At 32.8% G+C, this 15,422-nt stretch overlaps 1 protein-coding gene across 2 annotated transcripts in view; it reads right to left on the bottom strand.

Annotated features, from left to right (window-relative positions):
* Positions 1-482: 482 nt before the first annotated feature.
* Positions 483-15,422, bottom strand: part of LOC118189897 (filamin-A-like) — a 341,851-nt gene continuing 326,911 nt past the window's right edge. For both annotated transcript variants that reach the window (XM_035360600.2, XM_035360601.2), the window contains 2 exons: positions 8,959-9,156; positions 483-1,592 (listed from right to left, as the gene is read on the bottom strand). In XM_035360600.2, the coding sequence (XP_035216491.1) occupies positions 1,405-1,592; positions 8,959-9,156 (386 nt within the window). In that variant the 3' untranslated portion in view covers positions 483-1,404. The remainder of the gene's footprint in view (positions 1,593-8,958; positions 9,157-15,422) is intronic.

Here is a 15,422-nt window from a genome sequence, read left to right as displayed (position 1 = left end):
ATGGTGGATTGGTAAAAACCATCGAAACTAGTCCTGCAAAAATTTTGAAAATTTTTTTTTGAAAATATAACGCTGATTTTTGTTGTTTGACTTCTGAATAAGTATTTTTTCAGCTTGTTATTGTGTCTTAATTAAAGGACGGCTTTTTTGCAAAATGTATTCAAAAGTGATTATTTTGTTACATCTGTACGTACGAATGTATGTATCACACACAACTGAAAAATGATTAGCCATATAACATTAAAACTTTGCATATGGGACTGCTATAACATCTAGTACACAGAACATGATATTTAATAAATAAAGGTAAAACACAAAACATTAAAAAATCACCCCTTTGAATGTAGATTAAAATCTGAAACCTTTCGGATTTTTTTTTTTTTAATATGGCAACCACTGAAGTAGTAATATGTGCTATATGCTATATTATAAAATGTAAGTGTATTCCATAGTAGATCTGCATATCAAAATTCAAAACAGAATTTTCTGAATGTAAATTGCAAGAATTTTATTTGATCCTTTAATTATACAATTTGGGACAAACATTTGACACAGGTTCTGAAAGCTCAGACATTTGGAGAAAATTGCTTTTAAATACATCCTATAATTATATATAAGAATATCATTTAAAATAAATAAAGCACAAAAATTTTCATTAGCAAAAAAGCATAAGCAAAATTGACAATTCCTAATCATGCGTATTCAAAAATAAATTTTAGAATACAAGTTTTTACTTCATTAGGAACATAACAAATGACAAGAATACACAGAAATATGAGACTTTTAGAACAATTAAATATAAATATTTTCCCATTATTTGAACATCACAAATAATAATTTTAAGTACAAGGTAGGGTTAATATTTTAATAGATAAATTTTTAAAATGCGATTTTTTTTTCTTTTAGATATGACTAAAGAATTCAAATATGAATATGTAATTTCAATATGATTTGAGATGCATAATCATTCAGACATGTTTTTACACAAAACATAATTATCGATGCATCAATTAAGACTTTAGAATATTTGTTTCCCATATTTCATAAAAGACAATAAAAAAGCTTTCAATGCTAAAAGATTCAAGTAATATAATATTCCAATGCATAATGCAGCAGCCATGGAAATTGAAAGATTATCTTTCTGAATTACAGGAAAAAAATATCAATATTCTAAACATGACATACATGGTCAGTCTCCACTTGAAGGAAAAGTATGGAAGACAACAGTACACCTACTCAATGAGCAAATCCCCCCTAACAATGAATCATTTGGCAACATTAATTAAAAACAAAAAAAAAAAAAAAAGAACAGATCTATTCAAACTTCGAGCCTGAAGAAAAAACAATACCGAAGTTTGAAAAAAAAAAAAAAAAAGTTTCAGTCCTCTCTTTATTTTTATAAAACTATACTACTTCTACTTTAAATGGACTTCCAGGGATGTGATCATCACCATACTTCACAATGATAATATGATCACCTCTTTCTTTTGCTGTGTAACTCACTTGGTACATATCTCGTCCTATGTGCTTAACATGTACTTCATCACATGGACCTTTAGGCCCATATACAGCACAGTACAAAATATTTTTTCCTAGAAATTAAAGGTTTGGAATATAATACAAAGAAGATGCTATTTAAAATAATATACAGTTCATGAAATAACTAACACTAGAAGTAACAAGTTACTATTTCATTGATTACTTTTAGAATAGGCCCAAAATTTTTATATATTTAGTTTCAAATATACTTATTGAAATTAATATATTACAAAATTAAAATATACAATTTAATTAAAATATACTTATTGAAATTAATACACATAATGAATAAATTTTAATATTAAAGGCATAAATATTAAAAAATTTCTGATAGCATTAATCTATTCAATTGAAAGTTACACTTTGTTGGATATGATTCATTTATACAGTAATATGAAACACCACACAAATGTCATAAAACTATTAGATTGATTTGTGTGCAGTTTTTAAAAACTTTTATCTTTAACACAATTCCCATTTTCTATTATTTCTAAACATGTAATGAAATTACCATAATTTCCAGAAGAAACAACCCAGCGTTTATGTGTTTAAAACTTAAAATTTTCAGCGGGTGCGGCGTTTCTACCCATGCGGTGCTTAGGTGCACTAAAACAGAATATTTCCTATGATGTCATTGTGCTTAGTTTGAATGACCTTGTTACTATATATAGATTGGTGCTGTTCCCACACAAAAGACCACTCACTTGCTTTCTGCCTAACTTTATTTTGTTTACATTCTTTCCTTTGAATGGACCTACATGCCTTATTCACCTTAAATGGGATCTCAGACGTTCTTCCCTCTTTCAAATTAGCATTCTCATTAGTTTGAATTGTCTCTTTTCTCTGCTATTCAATGAATCTTCCAGGACCTATCCTCTCCCCACCCCTGCCTTTTCCACTGTAAATCTACTGCAATTTTTTTCAAAGGCGGACATCACCTGCGTTGCAATAACGAATTCTGACATATTTCCCCTTCAGCACGAATTGATTTTTCTTCGCATTCTGCCAAATACAGATCCCATCAGTTTGGGTAAAGTACTTGTTGGATAGCTTTTAAGTAAGAAAGGAGCGGAAATTTTTTGAAAATGGGCACCTAAACAGCCCAGAAGCTATACTGCTGTTTTTAAGCTAAATGTAATTTCACGTGCTGAACAAATTGGAAATAGAGCAGCAGCTCAAAAGTTTAAGTCGACAAGAGATGCATTCGATGTTGGAGAACTGAAAAAAAAACTTAAAAGTATGCCACAACAGAAAAGAGCCCAAAGAAGTGGTATTGCAAGGTGGCCGAATCTAGAGGACGACCTTGCAAACTGGATAAAGGAGCAACAAGGAAAGGGAATGGCAATTTTGACTGTAAAAATTTGCTTATTTATGGCAAAACAAATGAACATAAATGATTTCAAAGCAGGGCTTTGCTGGTGTAGCAGAGTTATGAAAAGAAAAAATATTTCTGCGGGTACTAGAACAATAGTCCAACATCAATTACCAATGGACTGGCAGGATAATAAAGCATCTTTTCTAAAATATGCGACAGATATTGACAAAAAAAAAAAAAAACTTTTTCCATCGCAGATAATAAATATAGATGAAACGCCCTTAGCTTTAAACTCTCCTGCAAACAGAACTATTGATGAAACTGGTGCAAAAACTGTATCTGTGCTTATGATGCGGCATGAAAGAACATCATTTACATGTGTGTTAGCTTGTGCCGCAAATGGTGACAAGCTAATAATGGATTCCATGCATGCTCACTCAGTCAGTGAAAACCAAAATATCAAAAACTGTCTATGACCATAGCAATAATTCCTGGTGGTTTGACAAAAATCTTACAACCATTAGATTTGTCAGGTAATAAATCCTTCAAAGCTGAAGTCCGAAAGCAGTGGGAGTGTTGGATAAGTGAAGATTTGCATACGTACACCAAAAGCGGCAAAATGCATAGAGCATCTTATGAAGAAGTTGCAAAGTGGGTAGGAAGTGCATAGAAATCAGTGAAACATCGTCAATAATAGCAGCATTCAAAGAAGCTGAATTATATCCTCAGCTAAAGAGACTGTAAACCAAGAGGATGAATGTGATGATCTGAAAGACTTAGATCAAGATTTACTAAATCTTTTTAATTCAGATAGTGAAGAATCAGATTTTGATGGCTTCATTTGATGTACAGTTTGCTGTAATTCCTTTGTAAGTAAAATTTAAAATTTTCTTTTTTCATTCAAATTTAATATCTCATTATTGCAACATTTTTTATAATATAGTACGAATATGACAAATATGGACTTCTTTAGTGGGTAAATATAAGTATATTTGTGAACATAAATATATTTTCAACAATTCTTACCTTTTATTTATTTTTGAGTTATAGTTTCATATCATGCATTTTTCTTAACTGATATGTCATATAGCAGGACATAGGTCAAGATTTTGCATCTATACGGTCCCCGACAATGTCACGCGTTATTTAATCTATTGCGGCATTTACGCTGATTCAGTGTTTCTGCATAATTAAAAATTTTTTTTGCCATTTTCTCATTTCTGGCATTTATGCTGATGCGGTCTTTCTTCTGGGAAATTACGGTACTTTCCCAGCAGTGATTATTACACAGGAGTTCAATTTTTATTTAGTTTTACAAATTTATTATGCAGCAAAAATTAAATTAAAAAATGGATTATGGAAAATGGTTTAATAAAACCAATGTATGATTGTTTAGTAGATATTCCTCCTCCAACCACAGTGTATATGTGAAAACTCTTAATCTGTCATTATTTCTGTGCTGAGGGAAAATATATATATATATATACGAGGCGTATTCGGAAACTAAGTACCGTTTTGAAAAAAAAAATAGTAAAACAATTTTTTCGAATCCAATTTTATTTTTACATGAAAATACATGTCTTAAACTATTTTTCAACATAGTTTCCGCCAATGATCAAACACCTGTCATAGTGGGTGACCAGTTTTTGTATACCATTGTCAAAGAAACTTCCCACCAGTTTCGATAACCACGACTCCACAGCATTTTTCGTGTCATCATCAGATCCAAAGCGCTTGCCACCAAGCTCGCGCTTCACGTGCAAGCTGTGCAGGCAAGTCCGGGCTGTAAGGCGGGTGATCGAACTGCTCCCAATGAAACTGTTGAATTAACGATTGAGTGACACCAGCAGTATGGGGCCGAGCATTGTCATGGAGCAACATAATTCCTTTACTGAGCCTTCCTCTTCATTTGTTTTGAATGGCACGCCTGAGTTTTGTTAAAGTCTCACAATATCGTGCTGCATTAATGGTTTCATCTCTGGGAAGAAATTCAGTAAGCAAAACGCCTTTCCTATCCCAGAAGACAGTGCACATGAATTTTTTGTGATGACATTTTCATCATTGTCACTTTGAACTTTTGTTTTTACAGAGAATGAGTGTGTCTCCACTCCATCGATTGTTGTTTCGATTCTGATGTGAAATGACACACCCAAGTTTCATCACCTGTCACAATTTGGTTTAAAAAGTTTTCTCCCTCATCACTGTACCACGTGAGAAATGTCAGGGCACTACCAGATCGCTTTGTTTTGTGAACATCAGTGAGCATTTTGGGAACCCATCGGGAACACAGTTTGCGATAATTCAAGCGGTCAGACACAATTTCGAACAAAACAGTACGTGAAATTTGTGGAAGTGCCTCTGAAAGAGTTTTCATTGTGAAGCGTCTGTTCTCATGAATTGCTTCATCAACTTTCCTTACCAAATCATCGGTGACAACAGAAGGCCGACCACTCCGAGCCTCGGCATGGACATTTGTTCGACCTGCATTAAACATTCTACCCACTTTCTCACCATTCCATCACTTATCGTGTATTCACCGTAAACTTCTGTCACTTGACGATAAATTTCGGCCGGTTTAACATTCCTCGCGTTCAAAAATTTAATCATGACACGAATCTCACAGTCAGAGAGAGAACTAATTGTCTTAAACATTTTGAATGTGCACAGCAAACTGAAAACACAACATAGAGCAACCAAAATGGCGACAATTGAAAGTCAGTAAACAAGAAAGACTAGTGACCATGCGTGGGACGCCTACCACAGCGCTGCGATGACGCTAGAATGAAACGGTACTTAGTTTCTGAATACGTTACGTATATACCATTGCCTTAAGAGAAGAAACTTAAAATTATCATTAAAGTTATCTAGGAATTCTGATTTAAGGAATTCAGTGTGTTTCAAATTCCATTAATTAAGCTGTATGGGAGTAAATGGATTTTTTACAAAACTTCGACTTTTTTTCTCTTAAAAAGTGTTACAAAGAAAAAACACATAAGCATGATAAAATAAAATCAATGAAAACGATAGATTCAATAAGCATTTTTATTTGGAGTTCAAATTATGATTATTCCAAAAATTTCACACTGCTCAAAATAATACGAAAATTTATAACTTGGTATGACATTTATAGCCATACAATTGACTATTTTTAACAAAAATTAAAACTGAAAGTTATCAGATTAAAAAATTTCAGAATATGCAGATTTTATCCATGATGCTGAAAAATATATGTTTTTAATACTTATTAGTATAAGATATTTATAAAAAGTGACCTACAATATTTTTTATGTAGCAGAAAATTGTAAAGTACTAACATGAATTGAATGTTTCATATCAGTGAAGACAATGTCTCAACAACATGCCCGAGTTGTAACAGTAGACTAGAGGGCCACTGGTCATTTAGAAGCTAGCAAAAATAACCCATTGCAATGGAAGCCAGTCCTAAAGTGCCAATTCCAGACTATGAAATTGCTTTTTATAAATGTTGCATGAACAGCATGCAACAACACAAAACAGAACCGGGATTTAGCATCAAAAGCCAGAAGAAACTGCAGTATAAACACTTTTGTGGCAATAGCATCTGCTCAGAATTACCGTCATCAGTGTTTTAATTCAAATTATTTGAAACTCCAAAAGTGTCGATTTATATGCTTACAAACTTACGCTTTGTATTTCTTTAATAGTGGGCTTTTGTGCTGCACAAAGAAAGTGGGCTCTACTGCACCTCAGATGGAGATGAACTGAATGAAGCAATATTCTCTTCTCATATGAGTCCTGCTTTAATTTACAATCTGATAATGGGTAGTTTATCTTAATAAACTTGCATTTGTCATATTTTTAGAGCAGTCAAGAGTTAAAGTCTGGGCTGATGCCTCTATTGATGGCTGTACTGTAACAAACATCAACAGAAGATGGATCACTGATGGCTCAGTGATATAGGAATAAGATCCTTAGACATTTTGTTGTTTCTTATGCTGCAGCAATCAAATATGAATTCATTCTCATGAATGATAACACCTGGAAAACATTATGCTTGGCTACTGAACAACTTCCTTTTCAATGAAGAAATCTTTCAAATGGATTGGGTAGCATGTTTCCCAAACATGAATCGAATTAAACATGTTTGGGACATACCAGGAAGAAGGGCTGCTTGTCACTTATCACTCCCACATACATTTTCAACAGTTGTTAAGGAGTATGTAAGAGTGGGATCTAAAAGAGTAGGAGAAAATTTTCCAATCCCTCAATAATAAACTCATTCACACTATAACCTCAGAAGTATGCAATACTGCTTTCAATTATGGGAATAATAAACCTTATTAAACCTCATTTTTGAGCAAGAAATCACACTTTTTTCATTTTATAGCATATACAAAATATGCATTTTTCATTCTCCAACAAAAAAATGAGAATACTATTTAATTATTCCTTTTTCCATTCTTAATTTTCTTTTCTTATAGATTACAACATCAATAATTTTTTCTCATTCACAGGTATTCACTATCCAACATTGAAGATGCAACACCAAGAAGGAATGGCCAGAAAATGATGAAACTCAGCAAACAGAGAGAGACAACAACAAATAATAAGTGATATTTCAAAATGATATGCACAATACAGAACAGCGTTGGCTCAGTAGATTGTAGAACCACCTTGGATGGTGATACATGAAGCAACACATCTAGGTACAGAGTCAATGAGACTACGGATGGTGTCCTAAGAAGTGGCTCTCCATTCCTTGTTAACCCATTTGCCACAGTTCATCTTCTGAATGCGACAATGGCTAGGTCTGCAAATGGCATCCAATCACATCCCACATATATTCCATTTGCGGAAGATCATGAGAGAATGGTGGACAGGGTAGCATCTGCACATCTTGCAGAGTACGTTTGCTAATGCGAGCAGTATGTGGTCACGCATTAACCTGCTGATAAAGGATACTGAGCATGCCCTGAAGATAGGGAAGTCGCATCGGCCACAGCACATCATCCACGTATCGTTGGGGCATCACAGTGCCTTGAATACAAACTACAGGTAACCTGGAATCGTACGCAATTGCACGCCAAATCATGATGCCATGTTTTCGCATGGTGGGATGTTCCACAATTGCTGCTGGATTGGACTTGTCTCCACATTGATACCACACATGTACACAGCGATTATCATTGGAGAAACAGAAGCGGGACTCACCTGAGAATACGACCCTGTGCCATTTCGTTATCCACATCGCTCACGCTCGGCACCATTGAAGACATTGGCATCCATGATGGAGGATCAATGGTAGTCTTCTTTACGGATGCTATAAGTGCAGGCCACTAGCCACCAATCGACAGCAAATGATTCTGGTCGATATGAGAATATCCAGGGTGTCTTGAACATGCTGCAGACTGGAGGTAAAAGTGGCTTGCTGGTGCACCACCACTTGTCAGTGGATGCATCCATCCATGCGTGCTGACATCATTCTTGCCGGAGTCGCATCCCTCGAACTTGTCACATTTCCTTGTTCCAACCATTGTTGCCACAGCTGGAGCACTGCGGACATGTCCAGGTGTGTATCAGCTGAGATTTGCCATATGGACCAACCTGCCCTTTTCAGTCCGATGACCATGCCCATTATAAAATTATCTGTCTGCTGGAACTGCCTCCATTGACAACGGCATGGCATTCTCTGCTATTACATGCGTCCTTTGAGACAAGAACAAATTTTCTATAATGCTTTCCCTAGCAGAATAAATGGCACGGAAATTAAATGTTCTGCAGGTTCCTTCCCTTATATCATTCTTTCCCTTATATGGGCTGAAAAGTTGCACATTTTACATCATTCACATAACTCGGTGACGTCCATCTACCCTGAAATTTTCATAATTTTTGGGCCCCTTCTTTTTGGGTTGCATTTTAAATATTGGGTGTGTATGTCAAATCATAACTCGGTGATAAAAACGAAAATAATAAAAAAGTAATATCTGAAAAAATGTGTTCACTTCAGTACTAAAAATCTGAATCTTTTAGTAATGAACCAGTTTTTCTTTAACTTTGCTATTAAGGCTAAGGAATTAACAAACACTGCATAGATACTGAAATAAAAAGTCTCAAAATATACATACCTGCATCTGCACAATTAACAGTAAATTGGCTAGGTTTGTTTGCATGACCTCGCTTTAGTCCAATACCTTTGCATGTTGCTTTATTAGCATCAGATTTAAACCTAGGTAAGCTCTCAGCTTTTTGCTTGGCTTGTTTTGCAACTGTTTCAACAACTACAGAGGATTGTTCTTTAGCTCCAATATCAGTCACTGCACTACCTGTAATATGAATGCTATGTTAAAAAAATTGCAACTGTATTATAATACCCTTATATCATTCTTATATCAACTACAGAGGATTGTTCTTTAGCTCCAATATCAGTCACTGCACTACCTGTAATATGAATGCTATGTTAAAAAAATTGCAACTGTATTATAATGCACAAAGACCTTTATCGAAATGACAAGCTTAAGATCATTCAGTTCTTATATATCTCCTTAACTAAGTTTACGTCACTATTATAACCTCCCTTTCTGTTGTTGATAAATTTGCATCGTGTAATTTACACAATAAAAAATAGAGCAATAAAGGTACAGCAAATTAAGCAAATCTATCATAGCAGTGACACAAAATGCTAAATTTATGGAAGATGTTAGTTACTGTGGAATTTTTCTTTCTGTGGTATATAACATATGCAAAGAGTTAAATTATATAATGCCCAGAATGAACAAAATGCATTTATAAAATTTATCTGCAATGAAAATCTCTGGCAAGTTAGTAAATGCTAATACTTACAATAAGTAAATAATAAACAATAAATGTAAAATTTCATATAGTTCCTTTACTTGGGACAATATGCTATACAAGGACCTGATACAGTCAAAAGTCGTTAATCCGGACTCGTCGGGACTTCGGCGATTCCGGATTATCGATTTTTCCGGATTATAGATCATCAGTTTAAATCTGGTAAGATGGCATGCAGAAATTATAAAATTAAAAATATGAAACCGTAATTTATGAAATAAAGAACAATTATGATCTAAAGGGTATCAAAATTTACAAAAAATAAAAAGCTTAATATTTATTTGTTTATTAAACATTTCTTTCAGTGTAAGTTGTTTAAAGGGTATCAAAATTTACAAAAAATAAAAAGCTTAATATTTATTTGTTTATTAAACATTTCTTTCAGTGTAAGTTGTTTAAGTTGCTTCATATTTTATGCGATAATACATTCTCTTTAATTCTATAAACAGACATAATTTCTTGTTCAGTTACAAAGTTCCGCTGTTCAAGTCCTATAATTGCTGTGTCGAGAATACAGACTAATTTGTCGTTTTCAATAACCTCTGTCACTTTCTTCGCTATCGGAAGCAAATTCTAATGATGAGGAATTTGATTTAAATCATATCAAAGACGGAGTACATCGAGATGAAATACTACATTTAGTAAGGAATTATAAGCCAAATAAAGTAAAAACATCTGCCCTGAAGATAAGGATAGTGCTGACAAATCAACTTCCAATTCATTGCGCACCGCGGCGTTACAGATAAACAAAGTTTAGATAAATAAACGTTAAAGTTTAGATAAACAAAGGATATGCCTTTATCCATTTTTTGCAGCAATTCCACTTTTCGTTTAATGGACTTTGAAACATACTTTCGCTTTGTAGATCCTTTACATATTAGTAAATATATACCAGAAATTCTATTTGACGTAATCGAAAGTTCAAGCTTACTTTTATAAAATTGCTCTAACACTCTGCAAAAAATAATAAGCCGAATGCAATTCGAAGATTAAGGAACAACACAATCTGCAACATTAACTGAATTAGGTAATTTTAGCTTAGCTTACAATGTCCGTTATACATTAAACGAGCATCCGTAAACGTATTTTGCGCATGCGCACACGCATATTCATGACGCATGCGCAGAAAGTTTGTAGTTTTGAGGTCCGGATTATGGGTGTCCGAATTAACGACTTTTGACTGTATTATGTTTTGCACTGTTATTTGCAATATGTTTAGTCTTTACACGGGAAGGACAATTTCTATATTAGAAGAGTTCACAAATATACAAAGGGGGAGGGAAATTAATACCTGGAAAGGGGAAATCTACATAGCATAGAAATGAAGCCTATGATGTTATGCTGCATACTATAAAAATCATTTCTGATACACACTGTAGCTATTTGTTGTGTATTTTTTTAATGAAAAAATTCAAACTTGAATGTATTGAAGAAAATTCTATCTTTGATGCATATATCAGTAGTAAGCTTTAGGGGTGTATGCATGAGTCCTTTGTTAAATTTATCTAATTTATGAGCTTTTCTTTTTGTTTGGAACAAGAAAGTGCTATGGTTGAATATATACATGCCCGTCTAATTAATGCTTTAACTTTTCTGCTCCCAGCTTATCATATATGATACAATTCAGTTTCCCTCCATAAGCCGACTGTATTATATTTAATATGGAACATTTTATTTCAGATTTTAAATGCGCAAAAATTAGGTCAGAATGCATTGAAAATGTACTGAATAGAGCCTCTAGATTGTTAGCATTGTTGTGATGAATATTATTTATCCTTTTATTCTACGAAAGTAAAGTGCATAATGCATGTTCATAATTTCATGCAGTGCATGTAGCTTAAATGTTTTATAGCTAAATATAAATACCATATAAAAATTTATCATATGATATAATAAACACTGATATTTAAATACGGGAATATAATCATTATTAATAATATTTCACTCATTCTGAATTTTTATTTTAAGTATTAGGGTTTTCTGTTCATGTTCTAAAAAATACCATTTAAATAACATATATGAGAATATATATATACTCAGATAAAAAGAAAGTTTTATACGAATTTTTGCATGTTAGGGTTAATTGCAAAATGCGCTCGAGCACCACTAGCAATTGCAATTTCTGACCAAAAGTTCAATACCGGTATTCGATACTTTTTAGACCTTAATACCGGAAAAGAATCACAAAAAAGTGGAGAAGCGAGGAACATCTTATGTATTTAAATCATAAAAAAGTGTAAATATTATTATTCAATTTGTGGTACTATTACAAATATTTGAAATGTGATCTTAAAAAACATAATTCATCAATTGTACCATCATTAAGCCTGGAACATAATTTCTCGTCAAATATTACCAGCTGTCGAAAACGCTCTTTCAACGCCTTTGCTAGTTGGTGGTACTGTTAGCAATGCGATATCTATGCAGTATTTATCTCCATATTCCTCAAGTTCAAATAAATAGATTTTTTATTGGATGGTTTTTGGATATAACTGATTTCTGTATTGTATTTTGATTTGTTGAAATTCTTTTAGTTATTGCTAATTCTAATTTTTGTTCAATAGACAATTCGTTTTCACTGTCGATATCCACATTAGTGTCATCATCATCTTCGATAACTGTATTAAATTCTTCCGAAGTAGATAGGTTTGTCAATAAAAATTTTAAAGAAAATTTACCATAAACTTGATCAAATTTTGTTTAGTCTCTTTTCTTCTTTTTCATTTTCATGTTTAAAATCATTATAATTATGTAAATACCACAAGACATTTTCTATTTCAGTATGCCTTTCTTTCTTCAGATCGTGTGCTGTTTTTTTAGTGACTGCAACATGAAATTTATTGTTGCATTAGCTGTTAATAAATTAAAATCTCTCCAATATAATGCCTCCACAGCCAGTTTTATTGGAAGTAGAGCTGGTACAGTTCTGGATATTAAGTCGAATTCACTATCAGAAAAATTAATTTGCAGGTTTAAGTCGACTGTTGCTTTTTGGATTAGATTTTTCAGTTTCAAAAATTATTCCATCATTAGGAGTAAACTGTTCCAATGTGTTTTAGAATCTAATATTAACATATGTTCTGTTTTATTTTCAGTTAGTATATATATTTGTAATAAGGAATTTTTTACAGGGGAACATTTAAATATATTAACGATTTTTTGAACTTTATTAATTATAGGGAGCAATTCTTGATGAATTAATATTTCATCCTCCTTAGCAGTATCTTCAACAATTACATTGTCAGTATCACTCTTTCCAAAGTCGGAATCAGAAGTTTCTATATGCATTGTATTTCGGTTCTTCTGTTCTTTATTTTTTTTGGTATAATACATCTATTATTCCTAACTGAATTAATTCCATGAGCATAGCACAATTGCTGATTTGCACCAATCAACTTTCCAACTTTTTTTCATAACCGTAGCTTCAACAGTTGTTATGGATACAATATCTTCTTTCAGGGATAATCCATGTTTTCCTAATTTAGATTTAAGCACTTCCACACATTTTTCAGTTGGAATACTTCCCGAGACATGTGCAAGTCCTATATTTCAAAAAAATTTTTCTGAATGAATATTTATATTCAAATAACATCTATTTCTTACACCTTGCCCATTCATCAAATGCAAGACTAAATATTTCACCATTAACTTTTAATGGTATTAACTCGTGTTTCAAAGAATTGTGAACACTGTAGTTTATAAAAATTCCTTATAGTGTTAATCGATGTTGATAGTGACTTTCTTAATTCAGTAGAAGTGCAAAACACTCAAAATGGCAAACCATCTAATGCTTTCATTTTACTTATAATTTCATCCAAATAATCTTTTTGTTCAAAATAATCTAAAATCTCTGATGGTCTGGGCTTAGAAACTGTGCTTAAATTTGTATCTTCATTGCAATTAGATTCTTTCCTCTTTAACAAATTTGTATCATGTTTCTTTTTAAATGTGTAAGGAGTCCACTTGTACTTCATTCACTTCAGTAACATTGTAAGTTTTTATATTGTGCCACCATACTCTTTTTATCATACAAATAATGAAACCAAAGGAAAGTATTATCAATAGATTTTTTATGTTCTTTAAAGTTATTCATTATTATGGGTTTATTAATTATAAGTACAAATACAAAATAATATACGGGTTTATTAATTATAGGTACATAATAAATCTGAAGAATATTTTGAACCCTAAAGTACGATATGCAAATACAATGTAAATAAACTCAACAATTTAAAGAATATCGAAATTTTTCGAAATATTACGCACTTTCTTCACAACTACAGCCTTTTTTTACAGATATGAATATCGGACTATGAATCCTATGCGTGTGCAGTATTGCTCCGAGCTGTAATAGGACCGGACAGTTTTAGCCCACCTCCTTGGATGATTCACATATTGTATAACTTCTCTAGACAGTACAATGCAACTTTGTATTCACAGTCTAATTAATTTTGCCCATTAGGGAGACATAAAAACAAAAATGTATACTATTTTGCTATGTTGGCGATCCCTGAACATATAGTGGAAACAATTTAAAAAATTTCTAGTAAATACCGAGAAAACAGTATTCAGTATACCGGTATTGCAATCCCTAGGTACCACACAGCGATTATTAGAGAAATCAAACAACAAGAATCAGCAATATTTGCAAATTTTGCAGGACTAGTTTAGATGGATTAGCTACAGAACCACCTTTCTCAGCTGCCTAATTGCAAATGAATGAGATAAGAATGGCTGGACAGAAGTTAAACTACAGTCACCATCTAGTGATGAAACAAGAAAACTAAAATAATTTTCTTAAAGGCTGAAGGTAAAAATGGATTGGAATTAGGGTCATTAACTAGAAGAGAAAGATTTTTTTGAATATAAAATGGCTCTAGAGAATCTAATTCACCAATAGAAGATGTTGAATAATTTTGGCTGGAGAAAAATGGAAAATAAGATTTTTGGACCAACACAGGCTGTGTTTCCTTTTTCCTAACATATGCCTCATGTTCTTTAATGCAAAAATTTAAGGGTCTGTTAGTCTGACCAATGTAAATTAAATCACAGTGGAAAGGAATCCTAATAAATACTCCAGGAATTCATATCCGGAATGGGGTCCTTAAGTATGGAACTGAGAATTTTATTGATAGGCCAAAAAAAATTACCTGAAAGTTAAAGTTTCTGCACAGTTGACAACTCCCCCAATTTTCGATTGCTCTCCTGCCAACCCAATTTACAATATATTTCTCCAGACTTTCTTATTCTTAAAATTTCTCACGATTTTTATGGAACTTGGCTTAATACAAACTGGCTTTATATAAACACACACACACAAACAAACAAACAAAACAAAAAAAAAAAAAAAAAAAAAAAGTGATTTTGGATATCTGAAAGCAACTGAATTTTCTCTAGATTATATCTAAAACAAAACTTTGTGAATCAGATGAGAATTTCTGCTTTGTGAGTGAGAGCATACATATACAGAAACATCATTCTCCAGTTCTCCAATGGGCATCGAGCTTCACTGCATGTCATCTGGCATATATTAACCAATGAGCACAAAGCAAAGAAGCTCAAGGCTGTTATTTGGATGCTCTTTAGTTATTTCATTCATCTTGTTCTGAGTTGTGCGAGTACACATGCCTTTGGGAAATAGTTTTAAAAATTATCTTTTGTTATGTCTGCCAGAAAGGTGAAATACTCATGTACGTTTCAAAAATCTTACACAGTTGACTTTCCTTCCATTATTTCCTCA

The sequence above is a fragment of the Stegodyphus dumicola genome, chromosome 10 (assembly GCF_044657685.1).
Source record: "Stegodyphus dumicola isolate Sdum_Otavi_A_Nest chromosome 10, ASM4465768v1".
Lineage (NCBI taxonomy): Eukaryota > Metazoa > Arthropoda > Arachnida > Araneae > Eresidae > Stegodyphus > Stegodyphus dumicola.
This window is presented reverse-complemented; position numbering and strand designations above follow the sequence as displayed.